A 26,702-nucleotide genomic window follows, 5' to 3' on the forward strand; every position below is an offset into this window, starting at 1 on the left:
CACCACCTCATGCAATACAGTGAAATTTTAGAGATTTTCCACTGCAGGCAGGAACCTGACCAGACTGAGAAGAACACAGTGAGAGGATTATATTACTGGCTAGAATAAGAAAAACAGGAGTTGAGGTTTTAGAGCGAAGGAAGGGAATGAGCTGCAGACAGGTGGCTGGGTTTGTACCTACATCACATCACACATAGCCAATTTATTTTAAAAACCAAATAATCAAGATGAATTAAAATTTCACCTGCAAGTACTTTATTAACGTAACAGCTTTTATTTGATTGTACCCACAACAAGGTACTTGATGCTGGGTGTGTGTGCAGCTGTGGGGCAGGGACAGTAAAAGAGGCAAGAGAGGATGCAGGATAAGCACCATCCACACAGACTGGACCAGAGTATAAGGAGGTATTGCTGAATTTATACCATTTTCTACAAATCCAGGGTTGTGAAATAATATAATCAGGAAGTAACTGCAAGAAATGGTTGTTTCCTCCATATTAAGGTAAAGCAGCAGCAGCAGCACATCCCTGTTCTTGTTTCTCCTCAGTCCCATCAGACTCATCTTCCATCCCAAATTACTACTGATACAACACCTCCATTTCTCTCTTCATAATTTGAAAATGCTACAACCATGAGGTGAGATGCTATGCTGTTTGAAAATGCATTTGCGTGTGTGTACGTACCTGACTGCAGTGGTGCTGAAGGACGCAGAGGAGCGGGTAGAGATGTAAGGATAGTGCTTGGTGTCCAGTTTATCGTCAATAGCATCCTGCAAGAGAACAAAAAAGAACAAAAATAAAACATATCCTTGTTAGCAATATTGTCTCTTTCTCTCTCTCTCTCTCTCTTTCTCACACACACACACACACACACACACACTTGAAATAGGCAAATTCACATCTCTTAGCAACTTCCACTGCAGAGGTCCACTGCACAAATAAAGGGGCTAAATATAGTAGATGACAACTAGGCAGGAAAAGCTGATGTTTGACTGAGACTGTTGTGGGTGTATGAGAAGTGAAAAGTTAGTAACAGCTACTTTTGAATACATAAGTTAGGAGTACTTGAGGGAAAATGAATAACTGCATCTACAGTTGAGATGTTTTTGAAACTAAAATACTAAGACACTTCAATGCATCTGCCAGACAGCAGGTTAAATAAAGCTCTTTAGTTTTCTTAACACATAATAAAATAAAATTCCTAGAAACACACCTCCATGATGTCCTTGATCAGCGGTGTCCAGCGGGACAGCTGATAGGTCTGCTCACTCACACGCTCCTTCCTGTCGACCTTTTTCCCTCTGCGGAGGGTGGACTGAGACAAGAAAGAATATATGATGAAGTGGAAGTGGAAATAAAAGACGCTCTCCTTGAGCACTCATTAAAAACAGCACAAACTGATCTGCTAGACATAGATAATGAAAGCTTAATGTCCTGATGCTACAGATTAGATTACTTATCTGTGTAAACACACGAGTCATCTTTCATTTTCTCTCAGAGCTGATCGCCAAGGTAGTGCGTTTATATATTCAGAGTAACGAAAGGGTAACTAGTAGCTTTATTCTTGGATTGTATTAGAGTAGCTTTGCATGAGTCACAGGTCAAAATAATCTGCACTTATCTTAAAATGTCTTCATTTAAAGGCAGCTTTCATCTGATTGGCTACCCCCACATAAATAGAGCTTAAATAGCAGGTTGGTGAGGCTTCTGTGCTCACAACTGAAACTTTGTGTTTGAGGTGACCATATTAGGAATATCTGCTCTCATCTGCTGAACAGCTAGGAGTAGAAAAACTGGCTGGAACTGAGTGTTTAAAGCAGTCTGAACTAGGGATGGGTACCGGTATCCGATGCCATCATGGCACCGGTTTTGACATAAACGGTAGTAACCAGACCGAAAAACAGCGCACATTTTGGTGCTTTATTTCGGTGCTTTTTTTTTTCTTGAGATGTCATACACTTTGGATTCTAGCCAATCATTTTACCTTTCCAAGGATAGTAGGCGGGCCCAGGTACGTACGTTCTTTTAGAGCAGAGCTACAGATTAAAAATGCCCAAGGCGAAACGGTCAAAAGTCTGGCTGTACTTCACAGCAAAAGATGCAAACTCAGCAGCCTGCAACAAGTGCTTTAAGGTGATACTGTGATACTGTCAAAGGAGGTAACACCTCGAATCGGATGAAACACCTGGTGACGCATAGCGTTTTTTTAAAAGCCAAGAAATGCACCGTATTTGATAGCTTGCTGCGAGACCTCACACCGTGCACATCTACTGTGGGTGTGGTGCCTGTTATCGGACCCAGAGTTAGCAACATCCCCCAAGAACCCGAAGAGGAGAGTCCTGGCCCCTAGCCCTGTCAGCGTAGCAGAAATGATGACGGATGATGATGGCAGCAGCAGCCGTTCTCCTCTGCGTGAGTAGCTTCATGTTGTTCGTGTGTAATTTACGTTGAGTAGGCTAACCACATTATTAAATTAATGCATGTAAGGTGAACTAGCAAACACCGTCGTAGTTACATGCGGCTGTCTTCTTGTTTGATAGAGTGATACCATATATGCCCTATAGCTGCAGAAAAGGCTAACATTGTTATCTCTTTACAAAAAAAACAGCTAAACATGAGAGGTTTTTGGACAAAGTTTGTGTTTTCCATTGTTTAAGCACCGGTTCCAACCAAAGGAGGTATGTTGTATCAACAGAAAAGGCTAATTTGGTTATCATTTTGCAGAAAAAAAGAGACTGCTAAAAACGATACCCATCCCTAGTCTGAACCCTGAGCTATGAGGGATTCCTTGTACACCTCATTAAAACTTTATCCATGTTTATTATGAGAATCCACCCTTTAGGTAGCATTTATCTGACATAAAGTAGTGACAGCATTATAGCCCCTTTAAGCAATAAGCCAACACACACACCAGCAGTAGCAGCAGACTAAGCAGGCTATTCCAGACAACCTTCTCCCGAGCCACACTTTCCAGTTCCTCCTAGGGGATCTCAAGGCATTCAGAGAACAAACAAGATATATATTTTTTCCAGTGTGTTCTGGGTCTATCGGTTGGGCGTGTCCACCAAACGCCCAGGAGGCATCCTAACCAGGCCCAAACCTCCTCAACCAGTTTCTTGGAACACACATGTGACACAGAGCACAGGCTCTGCTCCACAATCCCTCTTGAGGTCTGAGCTTCTCAGCTTCTCTCTAAGGCTCATCTCAGTCACCCAGTGGAGGAAACTCAATTCACAATCTTACTCTTTCAATCATTACCCATACTTCATGACCACAGCTGAGGGTTGGATCTCTCACCACAGCAGGACACTGCAAAGCCCCATTACTGCTGACACAGCGCCAACTCACATTCCACCTTCCCACATTCCTGCATAAGAGCCCAAGATACTTGAATTCCCATCCATGAGGCAGCCCGCCACTCCCAAACGACTGACGACACCTTGAGATCTCTTCCATGAAAATCAAAAACAGGTTTGAAGATAAGGAGCAGCCCTGACAGTGTCAAACACCTATTGAAAAGTGTACCGCCTGAAGCCCCATCAAACAGTGCTGCAGTACAGTGGAAATAACCTGGATTCAAAATGTGACAACATACGAAATTGCATTTGAGATGTCCCTAAAATGTGGCATGTTGTGATTTCTGTGTTGGTTAATGGTCAGTGATACAGATACAATGATACACAATCATCCACCAATTATATAAGTAACCAAATTAACAATTTAATGTAAATAAAGAAAAGCCTAAATACAATATTTAAATAATTCTATGTTAGCCTGCTTTATTTCACCCAACATCTATGAAGTGTGAAGTAGTTTGACTTCCAGCATCTTAGGCTTTTGTGTCCAAGGGTCAAACTGTCCAAACACAGTTTGTGCTTTAGAGTGAAAATACACAGACAGCTTCTTTGATGGGAAGCCTTCTGCTGTGACAGATTACATAATAGCAAATTTCCATTACAGTCTGTTGGCGTTAATATTAAAAGGCAAAAACTACAATACAATGAATTAACAATGAATTTAAGGAAAGCATTCAAAATTTAGTTTATAACACAAGGAATTAGGAAAGGATGAGTAAGCTGATAATAAGGAGACGCTTACATCTGTGATGATGGGGACGCCCAGGTGACCCATGTTGGTGATGATCTCACTGTCTTCAGGGGGAATCTGAGCATGCTGGATCAGCTTGTTGAGGTTCTCCTCCGTAATGCCTAAGCACACAAATATACACAAAATATTAACAAGATTTATAAAACAAAGATTGTTTGTTTTGATATCACCAAGTTCCTGCATGTTGCTTCAATAAAACAACCCATAACATTGTTTTAGTATCCAGAAGTTGCATTCATTTTTCTTTTGTATTTTAAATGTTAAATGATAATAAAAAATATTTAATAACGCCACATTTTCATGGGCATTCACTCACATTAAATAACACACAAGAATGAGCGTACTCTACTTCCCTTAGATTCAAAATTCAAACATCAGCTAAAGCAACGGCAATTTATACAGATGTATAAAAATGTTTAAGACAATAATAATAGTACTAACTTAGATTTATATAAACGGTTTACTAAAAAGTAAAGAAATATTTCTGTCTTATTTTGATTTGATTTTATATTCAGTCTGTCGCTTACCGTTCTTAAGGAAAATGTAAAGCAGGATGATGCGGATCTTGTCATATGTGCTGACATTGGCATCCAGCAGGATGGGCACAATGGCCCTCATGGGATCTTTGATCTTCTCTCCCTCAGCATCTGTGCCCATAGCCAGATCCTGCAACAGAAAACCTCTCGTTTGTAACGTCTTACTTTAAAACCCTGATCGCTGCACTGTGCTCTTTGTCCTCGCCTCTGCTACTTCCCCCTCCTATTCCCTCTGGTTTTCTCTCCTCATCCCCTCTTTCTGCTTCCGTCTCACCTGTTCCACACGGCACAGTTTGTCCACTGTTCCCTGGTAATGCTTCATGCAATCCTCAGCCAGCTGCAGGTGAGTGGAGTACTGAAAAAGACAAAACAGGTCAGCGTATACCCACACACACACACACACACACACACACACACACACACACACACACACACACACACACACACAAAGAAAAGCACGCACAGACTCAAAAAACACACAAACCTTGCTGAGCTCCTTCTGATACTGAGGCATCTTCTTCAGCATCTGGGAGAGATCCCTCATCGTGGTCTGTTGAAACAAAAACAACACTAAGTTATACAATTAATGTCCAATAAAGCAGCGATGACGTAAACCACAGAACACCCCTAATGTTTTCACAAAACTTTACATTCCTACTCAGAGCATCACCTCCCTCCACAGAGTCGCCTTTACCTTCTCTCCGGTGTTCATCCTCTTGCTGGAAGAAAAGTCTTTCAGCTGGCGCGTCACTTCCCTAGTGACAAGAAGACAATAACATATGAGAATTATTTAATTTGATATCAAAAGCCTGAGTGGAAAATAAAGAAAAGAATGAAAAGTACTCACTGGGACACCTCGGCTATGTGTTTGTGTCTCAGGCTCACCCACAGGTCATCGTCTTCATGCAGAAGGACCTCTTTCTCACGTGAGTCTCCGATGCCGCTGGTCTCATATCTGGAGAAGAATCAACCAAACAGAAATGGCCAAATTGCCCATAAAAGCAAATGATGCTCAAGTCAAATTTAAACAGCAGTGTTTGCTAATACTTGTAGACGTCATTTTCAATGGGCAGCAGGTCGTAGCCCATAGCCTGAAAGGTGAGCTCGTGCAGGACGGGTGAGACAGGGTCAAATCCCCTATCCAGAATGATCAGCTGTGAGCGAGCCTTATCCGGACCCTACAGAGGGAGACGCACAACAATTAGAAAATCACGCATCAGGTCTCGTGTAGAATTCAGCTGTGCAACTGCAACTACATGCATGATTATTTCGCATTCAGAAGCATGGCACTTTTTATATCCATATTTATATTATATCCGTTTGTGTGTAAACCTTTATATTCAGCCATGTGTTTTAAAACCTTCTTTGTCAATTAATTTAAAAAGATGATTCTTTTTGATACAGCTTGTATTATTGTATTATTCAATAACAAAAAATCTACACATGAAGGTTTTAGTTCTACTTTTAAATCTTTCAGATTTTCAGAATGCTCTTCTTTAAAGAGTAAAGCCTGGAGAGGATATTTTAGTGCAGTGGTTTTACTGATTACAGCAAATGGAGATCAAGTTAAGCTGTAACCTGATCTCATGGACAGCCCTGATACAGGTTAAAACAACGAGAATATGATGTGCTAAGTGAAAACAATAATAAGCAGGATATTTAAAGTGACAACAATTTGATTTCTCGTGAGCTCACCTCTCCCATGGTGGGGTCATCAGCCTTGTACGCATCAAGTTTGTCCTGAACCAGCTGGGCCAGGGTGGCGTTGTCCTTGTACTCCCTGTCAGACACGGGAAAGCGGGAGGGAAGATAAATAAAGCAAAAACAAAGCACGACAGATGTAAAGACATTTTAAGTTTTACAACCGCGGAAGCAGTCTGTACTGTACTGCAACGCCCCCTGTTTGCTCACCCTCGGTATCTGACAGCAGGATACTCTTTCAGGGTGGCACAGAGTGTCGCCAGCTGCTCGGCCAGCCTCTCCATCACTGGGTTCTTCAGCTGGGTCTTATGAGGGCTGTAGAAACTGTGAAAGGCATCTGGATTGTCCAGAGAATACACCTGCACACACAAATACAAGGAAATGTAATTTTTTTCTTCAGCTAACTGTGCTGGCATGAGTGTTTCTAGCTTCTTGAACTAATTTATCTGATTTACTTTTTTCCTCATGTGCATAAGGTGATTTTTTTTTTCTTCACACCTAAGTGTGTCTTTGCTTCCCTCCCGGGCATTTATCCCTTACATCTCCCAGTGATGATGTGTGCAAGAGAGAGAGAGCAGCGAGGAAAAGCACCTGTTTCTTCATGCTAAGCTTCTCCAGAAACAACTTCTGTGAGAAGCATTAAACTGAACTGCATTTCCAAGACAGAGAGGGAGAAAGGACGCAAGGCTTTTAACATCTGCATGTGTTCTAAGTGTTTCAGCTGTTACACAAATGGACTGTTTGATCTCGGTTTTCATGTTTTCTCTCCTCTCTTTTTTCAGTCTCTACCATTTCATCCCCCTGCACTTTAATGTCTTCTCGACTCGATCTTCCCCATATCATCTCTACACCCCCTCTTTTGTCTTTTACTGTTTCATTAGTTCACCTCCTCCCTCTGTTTCTTTTCATTTCTATCCTCTTCCTCCTCTCTTTTCTCCTCTCCTGCATCACTACCACTCCCTTCTCCCAACCCATCTGTCCACAGTCACATGACCACACTCCTGCGCTGCAGAAGGGTCCCTGCCTCAGAACGGCCACCATTGGCTCCAGCCCACTGTGTGGATGTGACTCGCCCAATTGAGCAAGTCTGTGGGCGGGACTATGAGGCAGCATTTTTGCCTGAAGCAGAAAACCACTGACTCTGAATTAATCATAGCAGACAAGAGGGAAGCAAAGCATTGTGGGCCAAGAAGCATCTTTAGATTGTGAGAGCAAAGGACAGACAGAAAGAGAGAGAGGCAGTAAATAGAGGGGTGGTTGCTGGAGGGAAAGATGGGGGCGGGGAAATGGTTGGAGAAAAGGATGGAGTAAATGCAAATAAGAGGGAAAAAACACTTGGACAGCAGCAAGATAAGAAAGTGCACGCGAGTTTAAAAAAAAATCTAGAAAACAGACAGAGGCAGGGAAGAAGACAAGATGGAGGCAGCATTTTTTTAAATTGAGCAAAGGGTGGGGAAGCAGGTGGGAGGGAGAGAAATCAGTGTGATAAATGTGAGTCTTTCTGGAACAGTCTGGCTGTAAACAGAGAGTCTGGTGAGTCAGCAGCTTTGTGCCGAGTCTCCACCTGAGTGCATTTCTCTCTCCTCTCGGTCTGCCTCTCTTTAGCCACCCTTAACTCTTACGACCAATAACCTCGCTGTTACTATTCCTGTCCACATCCTTTGCAGCATTTCTCTCCTCCCACCTGTCTTAATCGATCTCTGCAGCTGCTCTTGCTCAAGCTTTCCATCTCTGGATCTTTCTCCCTCTCCTTCTCTCTCTGTTGTCACTAACAGACAATAAAGCTCAACTGGGTTTCAGTCATTTCCAGCTTTGTGTAGAAAAGTGTGCTGAGTAATAGCATTGGAAGGCATTAATGGCACAAAACTTGATCTAAATTCATCTTTTATAAAGCCATGCATGTGCGTGATTTCTTTTATTATAACCTCAGTCACTGCAGATTTCAATCCCTTTTCAAAAGCCTGATTTCCAGTCCTACATGTAGGTGTTAATAGATGCAGACTCCCAGAACCATCTCTATAAATGGTAAACAAAAAGCTTCATTAACTATGTTGGGCCAAAACCACTGGCTCTGGTGTTTTAGCCAATAGTTAAGGACAATAAGGCATATTTATGGACTTTAAGTGGAAGTTTTAGTTCTGCACAGTTGTCAGTGTTTGAAAATGCAGATGTGCTTTAAAATGCTAAACTCCAATCAGACAGCAGGATTGGGGATTTATTTTCTTTTGCCCATCACATGGACTTTGTTACCTGAACAGCACGCTCAGATGTGGCTGGTCAGACTGCATGTTAAGTCTCACTTCATTAGTCATTTTCATGTCAAAAATGCTCTTTTAGTTCCCAAAAGCATACAAGCACAGAAGATACAAGAAACCATCCAAACTGCTTCACCTCCAATAAACTGATCAGTGTGACTGTTCTCCCGGGTGTTACAATAAAGTTTAACATCCAGGCATCCATTAAAGTATCTTAAGATAATATTTTGATGATGATGCCATCAACATTTTTAGGGTTAGTGAAGCTACATGATATATCGTAATCTGCTGCCTCATGGTTAGCGACAGAGCTATGGATAGGTTACTTTAAACACATTAGCATAGAGAAGATGTCGGAGGAGGGTTCTTAAAAGCCCATTCAGGGACAAGCACAGAGAAATGCTGTCATATTGCACCAAGAAGTCACCAGAAATGGACAAAACTTCAGCCAAGTGAACATCTGAGATGATCACATCACAACACGAGGTCAGTCATCAATATCTTGCTGCAACATTTGAATTACTTGCTATGAAAAGCTCCTGATGAGCTGTCTGTATCCTGGAGAAGCAGAGAATGATGTCTTAATACTTATTGATGTGATTGTGTCTATTCAAGACAAGAGGCTCATCCAATGCAGGACACAGTTGAACTTCAGGGTTATCATCATTTAACAAGTGGGCACAACTTTCCTACTGATTATGCGTATTCATATGCAGAATCTTTTATAGAGATTAAACATGCTGTGAGGACATTTTCTTCATTTCTGCATTTCATTATGCACCATCACCATGCAGGGCTGCACAGTATTTCTACCTGAGACTCGTAGGGCAAGAAGGCGATGTTGATCTCCGTCAGAGTCTTGACGACTTTGGAAGCCCGGCTCTTCACCAGCTCATTAAAGAGAGGATCGGGGCAGGCTGGAAAATATCAAATGATGCTTAGTTTCAGTCACATTCACAGACAAATACACTTAAACACCAGAGTTTGAGTCGACCTATGATGTCTCTAAAAGATGATCTTTGACTAAACTTTTTCATATTACTTTGACAGAGTGCTCAATGGAAGCTCGTCCTTCATTTAACATGATGCAGCTTTAGATTCTTCCACTATAAAGATACTTCTAAGGCCAAGATGTTTCTGTTAAAGGGAAACTACAACATCATATCCACTCAATCTCTTATTATGAAGCTGTAACCTGCTGTAATAGTGCAGGGATAAAGCATATTTAAAGAAAAATAACTACTTTTGTATAGTTTTAATTTTTCTACAAACCACTATAAATTAGGGGAATATTTGATTATTAGCACAAAAAGATCCTCTCTTACTTGACCTAATAAAACCGGCTCGCATGAGGTTCAAAACAAGAAAACAATAGGTGACTATAAGAACTTTGAGGGAACTGTGGGATTAGACGTTCTAACAACATCAATGAGAGCATTCGTATTCGTATCTATAAAAGAAAAAGTTACAACAATTAAAAAAACCTTCAACATCCAAAACAGTCTCGTTTAGCAGCATCAACACTACATCAAATAGAAGGTTGTCTGTAAAGTCCTTGTGTGTACTCACAGTCAGTGAAGAAAACATGGGCTGCCTTGTATTTGGATGAATGAGGGTCTTTGAAGTCTGCAATGAGGGTGTGGACAGACTGAAGAGAGAAAAAGGTTAAATGTGTTGCGATGAAAGTTCTGTATTTTAATCTTCAAGATAACATGAAGCAAGGACAATCCTTACAATATGTGCATTTTGTAATGTGAGCTTCTCTGATCAATATTTTGGTAGCTAGTCATGCTGCAAGTGGATGTTAGTGAGTGTGAGTCTTTCCCTTTCAAACCATGAGCTGCGTTTACATTCTCCAGCGTCCCAAGAGTCCGCACTGGCCTGGCCTTCCTGACTTGGAGAACCCTACCACGTGTTACATTTTGAATATTCACTTTCATTTACCCAAACCATTTGTTAATTTGTGAAGTTACTTTAGTGTAAAAGTATAAGAGTAAAATTCATGAATCTAAGGAGCTTGGAAAGAAAAGCGACTGGACTTCTTTAAGTTTCTTGAAGACGTTTCACCTAATAAAAATAAAAGAAATTTGGATGTAAAGATAGATCATGGAAACTAAGAAGCATGTGCGATCTTTCTTGACTAAGTCAACAGCTGCCTGAGAATATGACGGCTTGTCTGATCTCTCTTCTAAAAGTGCATACCTGTTGCCAGAGACGTGCCTCTATATGTATCTACATTGTAAAAGAAGGGGTATCCCTACCTTCTCTGTGGGTGTTATCAGATAAATGGCCTCCAGGCTCGGCAGCGGCTCTCGTCGTTTCATGATGTCCTCCACAACTACAGAAGCAGGCACAGACATGTTAAAGAGTCGCAGGTACGATCAAAATAAGCCTCTCGGTGCAGAGAAATAGTTAAATGTGACGGGCTCTTACTGGTGATGCCCTCTGTCATGATGTCTGTCATCTTGCAGCAGGATGACAACATCCTCATGCTCAGCTGGTCCACAATCAGAGCCTAGCAACACAAGATGACAGTAACTACTTTTTATTACTCTCATTACATGTAGCTGACAATAAAACAGTCTTATTCAAATAATCCCTTACAGACACTGTGCAGTGATGACTCAGGTTTATTCACATCCAGGCTTCAAGGTCTTTGTGTGTCTTAGTTGTTCTGGCTTATTTAATGTGCACCACTGTGATGAAAAACGTTTTTCCATCTGCATATTTACACATCAACATATACACTGTGTATAGGTTTGGTATCCATTTATCTTTTATTATATTTTCTACTGTTGCCTTTTAATGTCTTTTTGGACAACATCTAAAAAAGAGCTACTGAAAATGTAATCTCCTGGGATGGTGAGAGTCATTCCTTCCATTGGTCTGCCCAAAAGCCTCCGTTAAATGACTAATAAAGACCGATTCTAGAGACATTCAAATATTTGACTAATAGATTATTTGGCTGGGTATTTCTGCACAGTCTTTACTCAGACACATTTAGCAAATTAGCAACATCTGAAATGGATCCATTTCATCTAATGAGCCAAAATAGTGCAGCTGCTCGAAAAGAACACATTTAGTTGTGTCTCCGTAAAGAGTTTACGAAGAGTCTGGAAGGCCTCATGATATTTTTTTAATCTGTCTATGAATATTAAATAGGATTAATGTTATTATTTTATACTAGACAGTGAGGGCCGGTATTTTCTTTGTCCTTTTTTGTTAAAACCCAGTTACATCCAACAAGTCATAATTCTACGCATGTAAGGCAGGCAGTGTTTTTTCCATTAGCGATGAATAATAGTATTTTCTTCTTGTTATAGGTGTTTGTCTAACAAAAAAGTGTAAAGCAATTGTAAAAAGAAAGAAAAACATTGACAAATAAATATTCTAATCTCAAGACATTAACTTTACATACAAGTTTAAGCTAAACAATTCATTTACTGCACATTTGTAAAGCTGGAACAAGACACTGTTTGGCAAACCATCTATTTAGTCCCACAAATTTCACCAGTACATTTTTTTCTTTTACTGACTCAGGTCTAATTTTGAAACATAAGCTACAGATTCAGCGCAAAGTCCAGTTATGCTTCTTTGAAGAGAACTGCTCAATACCTGATTGATTAATGAACAGGTACAACCCATTTCCAAAAAAGGTTGTGACACTATGTAAAACAGAATTTATAAGAATAGATAAACACTTTCTAATCAACTTGTTTGTTGTATATCGGTGCCCAAAACTACACGTGACCCAGAGTGCTGTCCTCTCACCTTCCATTCTCCCTTCTTCTTCACCTTCTTGATAACATCGTTCATAATCTCTGTTAAAAAAAGAAAGAAAAAGAATCATCAGAAATCTGATGGGCTCGTTATCTGAGCACCCATCCATCCTTTTATGCTTATCTCTATGACCTGAGCAGTGATGTTTTAATTCATTTTGTAACTAAAGAATACACACACATACACAGAAAACACAACACACACATTCATGTACCATTTCTTTACAGCAAGCTAATATTCACCCTCAAATCAGACAGACTGATGACCTGTCCAGTGTGCACTCTCCCTCTAGCCTTATGAAAGCTAGAATAACCTCTGTGTGTGTGTGTGTGTGTGTGTGTGTGTGTGTGTGTGTGTGTGTGTGTGTGTGTGTGTGTGTGTGTGTGTGTGTGTGTGTGTGTGTGTGTGTGTGTGTGTGTGTGTGTGTCTCTCTCTCTCTCTCTCAAGGGTACACATAACTCTGTCTTGCACTATGCCATGCTGAATTTTTTTTCCTTTCAACACTACACATTATTCTACTACAGGCACACTTATTTAGAGGAACAAGTACCTTTATGCCACACTGTTTTGTTCATTTTATTTCAAACAAACATGATTAAATAACAACAAGTAACAAAACCCAACATGGAGGCAATGTTTCTCACTAAACATGCAAACTTCATAGCAGCAGGAAAGGTTCACGGGTTCCCTAATCAGGGCCGCACAATTATTTAGATCAATATTGAGACCGCAAATATGTAAAACTCTTAACTAACAGATTTTGGAAAGCACTGACAATAAGCCGGTGGAGCTGGAGGTGGCAGATTTAAAGATGCTATGATTATTGTTTGTCAGTGACCGGGAGGGACAAGATTAGAAACAAGTACATTAGATGGACAGCTCCGGTTGAGCGGTTTGGAGACAACGTTAGAGATGCAAGGTTGAGTCGGTTTGGACATATGCAGAGGAGGGATTGTCAAAGGATGCTGAAGATGGAGCTGCCAGGCAAGAGTAAAAGAGGAAGACCTCAGAGGAGGTTCGTGGATGAAGGAGGACAGAGGGTTGGTGTGATGTGGGAGGATGCTAGAGATAGGGTGAGATGGAGGCAGATGATGTGCTAATGTGACAACAAGCAGCTAAAAGAAGATAAAGACAAAGAAGAAGCCAACTCACAGACTTTTTCAGAGGAAACTTTCAATAAATCTGAATTTTGTTCAATAAATTACTATTTTTCAGAGGATTTTTGCATCATAATTATAATTCAACTGAAACTATTAGTTTCTGAAGCAAAGCTCTTACAGCCTGGCAGGAAGGGCATCTAGGAAAAGGATGCACTGAAAGATGAACCAAGAGCATCATAATAATTCAAAATGTTGCATTATGATTATTTTATCTCACGTTTTTTGCCTTATTAATCACTGAAAGTTACATTTGATTAACCACACAGCCTTTAGTGTTTATCAGCCCAAAGTTAACATGAGAAGGAGAAACAGCATGAAAAAATTTTTGTTTTATGACAGTAAATCAATCCCATCTTTAAAAATAGACATAGACATTTTACTACTAAAAGACCATTTTTATGATTAATAGAAATTGTTTAGATCCCTTGGGTATGACTGTCAAACTCTTACACCGTGAGAATCACTGGAGTAAAAACCATGTCTAACAACAGGAAGTTTGCCCTGTGGTAGCTGGGATAGGCTTCAGCTCCCTGCCAACCCTGATAAGGATAAGCAGAAGACAATGGATGGATGGATGGTTAACTAAATTAAACTAAGCTTAAAATATCTGAACCCTGAACTGTTTGATTCCACTCACATGTATTTCAAAATCCAATAATGCTACGATTACAATAACACGCACCATGCATTCATGCCTCCAACAAGGGTAGCCACCACAGATCTACATCAGTGGAATGAATTCTCTCAATGATGAGTGTCTAAAAAGACGAGGAAACCCAATAAGGGAAAGACAGTATCCACTGTGAGGTTATGGCACGATGACCCTGTTTGTGCCACAATACTGATATTGGCTTGATCAGTATGCCAACCATCTGCCAGCCGTATTAGGATAAATCCATTAAGGGTGAATTACTGTTGAACATCATGTTGGATCACAGTGAATAGAAACCGCTAAGCCCTCCCGGCCCCAGCTAAAACCTGCGACCACACAGATACTGATGGATTACCACAGATTAAAAAGGGCTTGAGCAAAAAAACGGATGAGGGATGCAAGTGTTTGCTGCCTCGAAAACAATAAGCAGTATGCTCCTCAAAGTCAGATGATGACACTTTCAGAAAAATTGAGAAATATGCCAGAAGTAGGATGGAAGCATAAAAAAATGGAAAATAAAACCAATTATAGGATAAAAGAAAGCGAGAATGCATGCAAATAAAGGTCGATTAAAAGTAAATAAGTTATCGTATGTACTATAGCTGAAGCAGACAGAGCTCAGCCTGAACCTCCTATGAGTGAGACGAACTGTATCTGACCTCCAGTGGGACAGATGATCTTAATATAGTAGAAATATTCTTGCTAAATGAGAGATTCCCCAACTCAGCTTCAGTCTATTTCCAGCATTTCCTTTGTCCTGTTCTGTTAGCTGCTACGTCAGCCAAGAAGCAGTGTGAGTACAAACTACAACCTAAAAAAGCCTAAAAAAACTGTGACTTTTACACAGCTGGGGAGTCGGGGCAGTCACTGTGGAGCTGCTGACAAATCGCTGTAAAACACTCCAAGTAACAGCTGCAAATTTAAAGCAGGTTCCTTTTCATTCCTGAAAAGTCGACTTGTGTTTCATCCAGCAGCGGCTCCAGGCCACAGGATGAGACACTTCAGAAAACAAAGCAGGACTGAGGATATCCGTGACTCGTCCTCCCTTTTCCTCTGATAATCTGTTTCCTCTTTTTCTTCTGATAAATGAGCTCAGATAAAAGCAGCTACAATTATTCAGATAAATTGAATTTTTAACTATTCTTCATTTTTTTCCAGGGTCCAAATTCTTTAATCCATCGATCTCTTAAACATTAATGTCGATTCAGAACAAAACCTTTACTTCAGCTCGATGCTTTAACATTACACTTTCCATATGAACATCTCTTCCTTAGATTCGTCTCAAACCTTGTTGTTTAGAAGCCCCCATTGAACCCTTTTTTGGGCAGCCCTAAATTTCATTCATAGCATTTTCCCCAATTACTGTCATTGCTTTTGTAGGTAACATTTTAATATTTATCCAGTTGAATTGAGGTTTGTAAAGGTGAAAAGGTTTGAATATGTTTGCAAGCAGAATATTAGATTAACATTAACTGCAAGGCAGTATATTGATGATCTCCCCTGGAAGCCCTTCAAGTCCAGTATGGAGGTAGAAGAGTGATAATAAAAGAACTGACCCCAACAGATTTATTACTAAGGGGTTAACAATCCAAAGAAGTCAATGCATTTTTGCTACCGGACCATAAATATGCTTTTTAATGCTGAGAAACGGAACATTTTAACACGGGGCTCTATGGGGGCTGTCTCGCTTTTGAATCCAGCACAAGTCACCTCAGTACAACAGAGTGTCTGTACTATCAAATCAACATCTCTGTGGTTCTACTCAGTGGAATATGGAGCTGAGGAAAGTCAAGAACACTACCCTTTCTGGATTATGTTCTGTTAAAAAAAATATTATAATGTTGATAGATACTAAACAACAAATATACCAATTCAATTTATCTCCTCTTCTGTTAGCTTCAGTTTTGTTTCATTTTTTCAATTAAAAGGATGACTAATGGGATTATCCTTCATAATGTTGAGTGATATGACCCAGACAGTCAATAAAATAAAGATGTTAAGTTAATAGTGAAGGGACTGCACTCTTTTCTTACTGAAGACTGAAAATGAGTTGGGGGGAGGCGTGACTGCGGATTCTTCCTTTCTGACCTCCTGATAAAGGCACAACAGGAACACGCCGGTCAGAAAGAAGGGAAGGGACCTGAACAAACACAAGCAGCAGCTGTGTCAACCAAACATGCACAGAAACACATACACACACACACCTCATCTCATATCCAGTTAAACAGGATACAATATAATCACGTCAGAGCAGGGACGAAAGTTCAGAATTTCTTTGTTAAACTAGTCAAATATAAATTAGACTAAGCAGACTTTATTAAATATACAGTTAAGACATAAAAATAAAAATACTCCTAAAATATTACATCTTCAGCACCTCAGCAGACACTTGTTTATCTCATCAGGTTGTATGTTTTAAGAGTTGTGGCATTTTCTTGGTCTCCTACCTCACTAACAGAATTCAAACCCCCCAAAATCTTCTGCTTTTTCAGTAAAGGCTCAGTTATCTTTTGTTTATATTATTAAGCACCCTTGTGGATCGAATGATGTGCTAAAATGTTCCTAACCCTTTTTGTAGTTTTCGAAATTATCATCATTTGTTTCTAATATCTTAGTTATCTTAAGAAATGACTGTAATCTTTAATACAAATCACTTTTAAATGCTTAATATGCATATTATTTTTTTAACCTTTGTGTTATTTTTTCCACAGTTTTGATCAACACCTGCTGCATTTATATGTGCTATGCACACAGACTTCACTCCTCCCTCTGTCTTTAATAAGCAAATTTTATAGAGACCACCGCTGGATATACTGTTGCTTATTTGCACGTGCATGTTTTTGTTTTTAGACTGAACTAAAATCACTTTCACTTTTCTGATTGGTTGCCTCTCACAAACAGAAGGTTTAAACAATAGGTGGGTGGGGCTTCTGTGCTTACAGCCAGAGCTCAGTGACTGAGGTCATCGCATAATAAGGATAGCTGTTCTCTGCGGCATCATACAGAGGTAAAAATGCAAAGAAAAAAAAAAACTATAAGAAATAAGTGTTTGGTAGCTTGATGGGGTTTTTTTCTTGAGGTTTTAGAGGCTAAAGGAAGGGGAGTTTTTCCTTCCCACTGTTGCCATGTGCTTTGGCCTATGGAGCCATCTGATTGTTGAGGATGAGAAAAGTAATTATGCTTGAGTACCTAGATCCTGAAGCCTGGTTTTGGCTCAGTGGGATTAGTTGTACGCATGTTGACCTAATTTATAATTGTGTTTAGATGTTTAACACGTACAAAATAAGGGAAAGCATACGTCTTCTCTATAAACCCAGACAAACTGAGCACAGTTAGCCATATCAAGGAGCAGTATTATGAGCTAAAGTCAATGATATTGCGGATTGTGTTGATGTACTCTCCACCCCCCTAAGCATCGACTTGGGCTGACAGTTTCTCCCTTTGCCTCGTGGTTCTCCCCCCTTCAGGGACTTTCACCTATGAGTACATGACCCATTTTTTTTCTCTGGATCTCGGCTTCACAGCAGCATCATTCCTGAGGGAATGTGACACGCTTGATCTTAAAGAGACACACAGACAAATCAGCAGGACTCGCACTGAAATGCAAGCAAAGCCTTCACCATATAACAAACACACAAAAGAAAAAAATGAAACGGAGCTTCATGGTCAGAGTCTCACCATGTCATAGGTTTTTTATTTTTAAACATCAAGGAGTTTTTGTTTGTTTGTACATACACTTCAATAGATTACATTAACCAAAACATTAAAATAACTTAATATTAATTAATTAAAAAAAATAGCTTTACAACGAGGCTAACCACAAATTAAATGGTTTCTATGTTCCAACTCTTCAGTACACCTTAAGCACTGGTTTAACAAAACCTAAAAACACTCCATGAGATAACAATTATATGTGAATGGAAGGAGCTATCCTTCCATTCACAGCCTCTTCAGATCCATCTGCAGTTACGCAACACCCTAAACTGGCCCCAGCCGGCACAAAATGGCTGTAAGGAAAGCAGAAGAAGAGATTTATGACCTTCAGTGGACAGAAAGTCAGAGGTCAGAGGTCAGGAGTGCAGTTCACTGGAGCAAAATGGGAAAAAAAAAAGGGAAAAAAAAAAAAAAAGAAGGAAAGCAGGAGAAAAAAAAACCCCAGCAAAGATGCTAGAGGTCCACTGAGAAATCTCCCCGCCACAAATGCTGTCTCGGTGGACTGATCTCTAAAGACGTGTGTGGGCAGAACATTGATTCACTCTCATGGAGTCTATGCACGTGCACCTCAAAGAGTTGTCTGTCACCTCTGTTCCCCTGACAGGAGGAGTGTCAGTGCGGGAAACTCAGCTAAAAGTTACTAATGCAGTAACAAGAACATGAAAGAAGATACAAAGAACTCTTTACTGATACCCGAAATTCCTTCTCTGCACTGAAGCTATTATAAGCATTGGAAGCTAGCTGCTGTGCAGCTTCCAGGGATCAAATGCAGCTCTAAGCTGATACCTTGATCAAGGGCAAATGCACAAAACGCCACATCTGCAAAGATATGGCACAGAATTTTTATCAGGCATTGCAGGTCAGCGAAAACCAGCTGACCAACCAATGAATGGAATAAATGGAAAGATCGGGAAGGAAACACTACACACCCTTTAATGAGAATCTGATATTACTAAACTGCTTTTGTGCAAACACACAGTGCTGACCTACTTAAGCCAGCTTTTTTTCCAGAGCAGAAAACGCAGCAGCTCTTTGTTTTCACGATCCTATAGACAAAAAAAAAAAGCGTGACAAGCCCTAAGAGGATGTCTCATACTGATTTTATTAGATTAAGCTAATCATGTCTTACCCTTAAAAAGTTAAAATGATAATTTTGTTATACAACATGTGAACACATACTTGTTTTTGTATTTGTATCATATTCCCTCTCTTGTCTGTTCCTAAAAAATTTTTTTTACAGCAACATCTTTTCCATGATTGGATATTATATCTGCCTATATTACTATAAATCTTGAAATGACTGTTTTGCAATAATTTTCTCTTTTTGCCTTTCCTTTCCTTTCATCCAAGCTCAGTCAGTGCAAGACTGTGGCAGGTTTAATTTGGTTTACATTAACTTATTGCATTTGAATCATAATTAAAGTTTAGGAAAATCAGCTTGAATAAAACAATACGATTTCTCTATTTTAACGTTTAATTAATCCACTATTTTAAGAGCATCTATGAGAAACTGTCTTTTTCCTTTTTTCCAATGATCAAACAGCCATAGTTGAAATGTGTCTGTTTCTCCCTTAGCCTTGCGTGGATGGCATCCGGGGAGCCCAGAGGTGCTACCGCACTCTCTGTGCGCTCGTAAGTTGCACCCACAAGAAATCAAATAAAATCCCTGAATGATGTCAGCAAATCCCTTCCATTATTATTCCACTCTAATCTGAATCTCTCACATTCAGGAGCAAAAGACGTTCTAAAACCAGTTTCACTGTGACTTTAAAGTAATCACTCATGAAAATAGTTGCTGGTTAAATTGTTTTTTTCCCCTTCTTAGTGCTGCCAAGTGCTTATTCTAAGGGAAATTGTGAGATTTCTCTCTTGACCCATTTTGTGACTTCGTGCAACATTAATAATATTTAACCTAATTTCATCCAACCTTTGTCACAAGATATTAATTCTAGTTCTATTGCAGAAATACAAGTGCAGGAAAATTTAAGAGAGTAACAAGAAAGCAAGACAAATTAGGTTTCCTGCAATCACCAGAGAGAGAGAGCTAAGAAGATGGTGAATAAACCCAGGGTGCTGAAAACACCAGATAATATACAGCAGAAATGGATATAAGAAAGAAACTAAGGCAACCCGTCTGGATGCCTGTCTGAAGCTCTGAATGCTCTGCAGTCACTGCCAGCTCAGTAATTTGTAAAATACAAAATAGGATTTTCAAAATCCTACTTTGCCATCTATATTTCTTGTTTTTGTTTACATCGCTGGAAGACGAGAGCATCCAGGCTCTGGTGCTGTGGCGATCTTCCATAAGAAGATATTTCTGTCACGCGGTGTTAAATATGTCTCCACCGTACGTGTGTGTATGCATGTAAGAAAAGGACAGAGCGTGGTCACGTGCTGCCAAGAAGAGTGGGAGGTAGAGGATGTCTGCCAGCTCTGACACAGCACTCATCCTCAGCAAAAGAGAAGGGGAATTCATTAAGATTAAGAGCCACTGTGACCCTGCATTACACAGCTCTATTTCAGCCAGCTCTTCATACTCTATTACTGCAGTGACATGACATTTCAGAGTGCATTTGTTTGGAAGTGTGTGTGTGTGTGTGTGTGTGTGTGTGTAAGTGTGTGTTTTACAGAGGCCCAGGGGCTGCAGGCACTGCGTCAGACTGAATCCAGACTTGTGTGTGTGTGATGCTGTGGCTCAGTGATGCTTCCAAGGTCAATAGAAGGCGTGTGTGTGCAAATATGTGCATAAAAGTCCTTTTCTATTTCACCTTCCTCCTTCCTTTTATTCACACTACCCCAAACAGAGAAGAGAAATACAACATGCTTCCAAAAACTTCCAAGGAAGAGTGAACAGACTCTGTTTGACATTTTGGGATGTGAGTATATTCGAGCTGGAGACAAAACACTTCCTAGCTTTGCTTCGAAGTCTTTTAGCTCTCCATCACACCATTTCTGAACATTTAGCTGGCGCAAAATTGATGTGACACAACTGATAAACATCAGCCACTGCCATCAGCATTGTCAACCAGGCATTATACTACATCAGTGCATCCCTACAGCACGCAGCCTCTTGAGTTACCTTTTAGTTTGTCTTAAAAAATAAAAGGCAACATCAGGGCTCATTTTTGTATCCATTTTGCACCCAGTGAAGCAACAAATTCTAGTACCGTTTCATTTCAGTGAGCACAAATAGACGGAAGGAGTGACAGGTGAATGTTTTGAGTGGTAAAAGCAAGCAAACTGGCAAAACGTATATCAAAAATGATTGCCTGACTTGCTAATTACTTGATAAAATCTCACCAAAAACTACATTTTTTGATAAAAAAAAAACAAAAACCATTTTGAGTTGTCACACCACTAAGTAGCACAATTTTATATCTTCTGTTTAATAAACCGAGCAACTAAAGAACAAGTGAGAAATGACAATAAACAACCTGATAGCTAAAAAAAACCTGCAGGGTCACCATTGTGACACACTGGACGAGATCCTTCAAATGATCTAATAAGAGCAGCAGCAGCCCTGAAAACAGTCTGAAGGCGGACAAGAAGACTAATTTAAAAGAGAGTCTGATCAAAATTAAGTCACGTACGGTTTTTACTTTTTATTTAATGTGAATTCTGTAAGATACACTGTTAAATAAAGGAAAAAAAATGTCCACGCATACAGGACAAACCCACAGCTGTGTACTGTGTGGTTACCACAGACATAATGGAAAGATAGTGAAGTAGCAAGTTTCATTAATTATCAAATTATTATTATTAAATCCTTTAAAAAAAAAAAAAAAAAAATGAGACAGCCACATGATAATTATCAAATAATCACAAATGAAGAAAATGTGTGCAAAACTAGTTGCAGACAAAGAACCTGTTAAAATATTCCAGTTAAATCCAAAATTGTAACTTTGTAATCTTTTTGTAGCTTGCTCTATTCATATCCAGATCAGTATTTGAATACAGTTTTTCAAAAATCGGTCTGAACAAGAAGTACAGCTAATGTTAAAGCGTCGTATGTCCTGACATTGTAAGTCCAGTGTTTAAATTCAGTCAAGGCTCAGATGTAGGCAGGCAATCTTTGCAGCAGAGGCTTGTAAATAAACATCATAAAAAGCTGCTCTCTCCAATTCACTGAGGAGTACCACCCCGCTTTTTCATATTAGATGCAATAGTGAGCAAGAAAAGATACAGAAGCATGCATATGACCAATGTCACCATAGTCAAGCACAGACTGAATTGTGATCTATTTGTATTTGTTTCGATAAACATGTCCATTCTTTTTCTTCAGTTTTCTTGAAAGGTGTTCCACATGATTTTTCAAAGTGAGTCTAGCTTTCAGACAGAGTTCCAGAAGAGTTGAGGTCTTATGCTACCTCAGTGTGCCACCTTCCCTTTTAGGACGCCGTCGCATTAATTAAACTTGAAATGGCTGCATGGCGATGACGAGTATGTAATGCAAAGACTGAATGAGTGCCAGTCACTGTTCAAACTTTTTGTGGTGCATTGTACTTCAGAAGGAAAAAGAAGTTTACATCACACACCCCGGAGATTTTATCCATTATAAACAATAACAAATGTCTAATTTTGCTTTTGAAAGGCTTTTCCAGTTCGCATGTCAATATATTCTTAGTCAAGATACCGAACCCCGAATTGCTCCCATCCATCAGAGTGTGTGTGCGTGACTGACAATGTTAGAAAAAGCCCTGTATGAATTTGTGTGCAATTGGGTGAATGGGACATACTAGAAAAAGCGCTGTATAGGTAAAGGTTAACGTAATAGCTGCTAAAACTTTTGTTCACTTTCCCCAACAGACTAAATCATTGAACTTTTCCTTTTTCACCTGGTTGTCTGTGCTCCACCTTTGGGGCCGCAGTTTGAAAACCACTGATTTAATAACACTCCACATGCTTTACGAGCCAACTTTGAGCAGAAATGCGCAGGTAAAGATGAGAGGTGAATAAATAAATGTAAAGCTGTCTGTGGTTACAGAAATATTTCAAAATTAACTGGATTTACAGGATCTGGTGATGTAAATTGATTCTGAGGTCGGTTTCTCAGTATATTATGGTATTCATCATGTTATAAAATAACATATAAAGTACAGCTATGAAGTATTTCAGCATCTGCTTGAATGATCGAATGAAAGGCGGAACATTATTTGTCTGGGTCAGCAGGTTTTCCATGAAAACCTGCAAAACATAATAATATCCACTGCATCTGACCCCAGAGACATCACCAAAGAGTGTATAGCTCAAATACAGAACACCGCCTCGCTCTAAACACTGCGTTCCTTCAGTTTGAGCAGCTCATCTCTTTCTAAATGACTCAGGTCACTGCTGACTGATGAGGTCCTCGTCACTCAGCCTTATTCTCCTTCTGCTGCTCTCTGGCACTGATGCTCACATACAGGCATGAAACAGGGAGGGCGAAGCTCAGCTTGCTGCCCATCCCCCCCTCCCTCCTTCATCCTGGCTGCTACATCCACTGCTGCAGAGAGAGAGAGAACGAGAGAGAGCCCGCGATGGTGTCACCCTCCCTCTTTCACTCTCTGCCCCCAACACCGTCACCTCCACCAATCACAGCCCTCGCTTCACCTTAGCCAAACGTAGAGCAGGTGTTGCCTCGCTGCGTCCTTGTCTTTACTGGGAAACATGCACGCAGTGTTTACATTGCTCAGGAAAAAGATGATTCACTCGGCCTGCCTTCAGCTTTTCACAAACTGGGTTATGCAATAGCCAGTTACAGTGCTTAAATAATTAAAGAATACAAAACACGCGCAGATAATTGGCATATGAAGCTGCATTGTGTAATGTAGTAGGATGTGCAGATGATATCATTTCTATCAAAACTCAGTCTTCTGGCCTTGTATTTAAAAAAATGTAGACTAACTTACAAAAATGCAGGTCTGGGCTGCCCTCAGCCACAGTGCAATCATTCAGCATCATCAGCAGGCTCAGAATACTTTTTATAATTTAATACTGTACTCTTGGATTCAAAGTAGATGTGAAATTACTGATGATTGAAGCTCCTCGTTGTGACAATGCACAAATCCTTTCACTTCATGTCAAAGAACAGAAATATATATATGTTGCATCTCGATGACCAAGAATGGACGCATGTGCATCTATGTGTGTGTTTAATGGGATGGGGTGGGTGGGAGCCAGAATTCTGCAGCAGCACCAGTGAGGCAAATATACCTTAGAGCAGAGCTGGGTGTAGCTTAAGAATTTTCAGATTCCAGCAATGTCATGACCAGAAAGTGACACATTAGCTCCTGGTACAGAGCATCTGTGTGGATTTGGATTAGTGAAATGTGACACCGAATCAATACTATGAACAACAGACGCCAAATGAAGCAAATCCTGCAGCAGGGGCAGGGCACGGTAACAAAAAAAAGAGGAGAGAGAGAGAGAATGAGCAGCTTGGTGTAAGAATTTAGGCACGAACTGGATACATGTCTTCACATTAAGCCATCTCTGTCAGGTTTTATAGGCTGGTTCCTGAGCCTTTCGACGACCACTAACACTTGCACCCAGTTGAACCTCCTGCGCCTCCACCATAGTCAGGCCTGTTTCATCACCGCACACCTACCGCTAGAGCACCAGCCCAAATATAATGAGCCGAAATGACACAATCGGATACTGAACCTTGAGTTAATAGTGTCCTAATGATGCAGGATTACACAGACTGCCGGTGCCGCACCGACTCTACTCAAAGGGCACGATGACTAAAAGCCGTCCGCTGGTCGTTACCGGACAGCGGGAAAATATACAAAAAATGCGGAATTTCTTGCGCAGCGCCTGTTTTAAGGCAACTTTCTCGACTCTGGTGCACTCCGCCATTAACGTGAAACGGAGCATAGGTGGTGCTCTCCGGCTGAGAAAGGGTGTTTTACGCAGCTGATTTTTGCTCCATCGGATGGGGTGAGGCACTGCTGAAGTCGGGGAATCCCACGGATGGAGACCGCTAATCCTTATTCATTTTGCAATAAACAGCATCGCATTACATTGTGTTCGCTATTATTAGCTCGCCAGCGTGTGAGCAGTACGTGCATCCTGCATGTTGTGGCACAATATTCAGGCAGAAACAGATCGGGATGCAGCTCACAGGCAGACGCAGATTAGTCCTTAAATAAACGCAGATTGTGGCTAAAAGGGGCGCACACGGGCTTCATTACTCTGTGGCTTCTCATCCCACCGGAGGAGGATGCCAACATCTTCGATTAGTGGGCTAATCATCGCTTGTCAACAGCGTTTTTTACGCTCTGTCGCTTGAAATGCAATTGCGCATCTGCGCCGCAGGAGACCAACGAGACGGAGCAGCCTCCGCAGGGCATCCAGTGCTTCCTCACTACACCTCTGCGGTTTACGTCGGGATACAATGGAATATCACCTTCATCGTTATCATCATCGCCACTTAGATGCACTAGCAGGCACCCGCATCCTGTGCCCCCCGCCCCTCTTTTTTTTTAAAATATATACTCGCTCTCTGGCACACACACAGCCGAATCGGGGTGCAGCAAAACCATATCCCACACAAATTCTGAGCACCATAAATTAGGAGAAAAAAAGTCTTACTTTCGCCGACCACCGCCTTTAATCCGATAGGTGCCATGATGCTGCCTCTTGAGTGCTGGACCGACTGATTACCCTCTGCTTACTCTCTCTCTCTCTCTCTCTCTCTCCTCCTCCTCCTCTCTGATCGTGTCACACCGCTGTGGAGGAGCCTCCACTTGGAAACGTCACTGCGTATCCTTCCGCATCATCCACACTGGTGATGTGCGGACGTTTGGCTACAGCTGTGTGTTTATTAGCTCAAACTAATTCTTACTAGAGGCATTTATTTGTTAAGCTTTACCCGCTCATTTGTCCAAATAGAATTCAAAGATTCCTGCAAAATACGTTTGTTTTTAACAGAACCTGAAATAAATACATGATAAGAAAATAAAGTGACCCTTCATTTTTAAACAGGTTTTAATGCATATAACCTTAAGCAGATGGCACTATAATAGGTTTCAAATGTGCAAAGATCCGCAAAGTAACCAAAGCTTTAAATCTATGGTATATATTAAAAAAAACAAAAAACAATCTATGGATCTGTAATATAGTGGAGCATTACATTTATACAGGAAGGCAGTGATGTGCAAAAGTCTTGTGTCAGTGATTTAGTGAAATGTGCAAACATAAATGGAAGTACAGTATAAGACAAAAACACAGTATACACAATTCTAACAAGCTTGAAAGTCAATATTTGCTAAGGCCTTGCACATTTGTTCGTCATATACTCTTAAAGATATTCAAAGAAAGCTTGCTTAAGTAGTCTTCAGTAATAGTTCTCCAGGCTTCTTGAAGGGCATTCAAAGCTCTTCTTTGGATGTTGGCTGCCTTTTGACCCATTCTCTGTCAAGATGATCCCACACTGCTTTAGTAATATTGGGGTACAGGTACCAAGCCAATCCATGACTGATAGTATCGATGTCTGTAGATACTCACCGTTTACCTTTCTTGACTGCCTCGTACATACTAACAATGATTTGAACCAGCAGTTTCAAATTTGGATTCCGCACTCCATAATACCCATTACCTCTGATTTTCAGTCTAGTTCTTGTGCAGTTCATGCATAACTCAGCCTTTTCCCTTCTTTAGGAAGGGCTTCTTAATAGCCACCCTTCTACTCCGACCATGTCTGATGAGCTTTCAGTGAACAGTAAATGGACGAACTGTCTAAAGATACAGTTTAAAATTGGTTCTTGGCCAAGCTGTCTGTTATGTGAAGACACAACACTGGTTCATCCCCTTGAGTT

At 40.5% G+C, this 26,702-nt stretch overlaps 1 protein-coding gene across 4 annotated transcripts in view; it reads right to left on the reverse strand.

The window, feature by feature from the left end:
- stxbp1a (syntaxin binding protein 1a) overlaps nt 1-26,702 on the reverse strand; it is a 64,419-nt gene that overhangs the window by 12,423 nt on the left and 25,294 nt on the right. For 3 of the 4 annotated variants that reach the window (XM_031739051.2, XM_039614845.1, XM_031739050.2), the window contains exons 1-17: nt 25,477-25,597; nt 12,370-12,419; nt 11,032-11,113; nt 10,860-10,936; nt 10,168-10,246; nt 9,412-9,515; nt 6,554-6,702; nt 6,338-6,422; nt 5,690-5,820; nt 5,490-5,597; nt 5,337-5,397; nt 5,127-5,192; nt 4,917-4,997; nt 4,634-4,772; nt 4,098-4,207; nt 1,213-1,314; nt 684-769 (exon numbers count right to left, since the gene is read on the reverse strand). In XM_031739051.2, the coding sequence (XP_031594911.1) occupies nt 684-769; nt 1,213-1,314; nt 4,098-4,207; nt 4,634-4,772; nt 4,917-4,997; nt 5,127-5,192; nt 5,337-5,397; nt 5,490-5,597; nt 5,690-5,820; nt 6,338-6,422; nt 6,554-6,702; nt 9,412-9,515; nt 10,168-10,246; nt 10,860-10,936; nt 11,032-11,113; nt 12,370-12,419; nt 25,477-25,513 (1,547 nt within the window). In that variant the 5' untranslated portion in view covers nt 25,514-25,597. Of the gene's footprint in view, nt 1-683; nt 770-1,212; nt 1,315-4,097; nt 4,208-4,633; nt 4,773-4,916; nt 4,998-5,126; nt 5,193-5,336; nt 5,398-5,489; nt 5,598-5,689; nt 5,821-6,337; nt 6,423-6,553; nt 6,703-9,411; nt 9,516-10,167; nt 10,247-10,859; nt 10,937-11,031; nt 11,114-12,369; nt 12,420-25,476; nt 25,598-26,702 lie in introns of those variants that run through there. The other variant, XM_031739053.2, reaches the window with a different exon arrangement.

This window comes from Oreochromis aureus, linkage group 7 (genome assembly GCF_013358895.1).
Source record: "Oreochromis aureus strain Israel breed Guangdong linkage group 7, ZZ_aureus, whole genome shotgun sequence".
In the NCBI taxonomy this organism is placed as follows: Eukaryota; Metazoa; Chordata; class Actinopteri; order Cichliformes; family Cichlidae; genus Oreochromis; species Oreochromis aureus.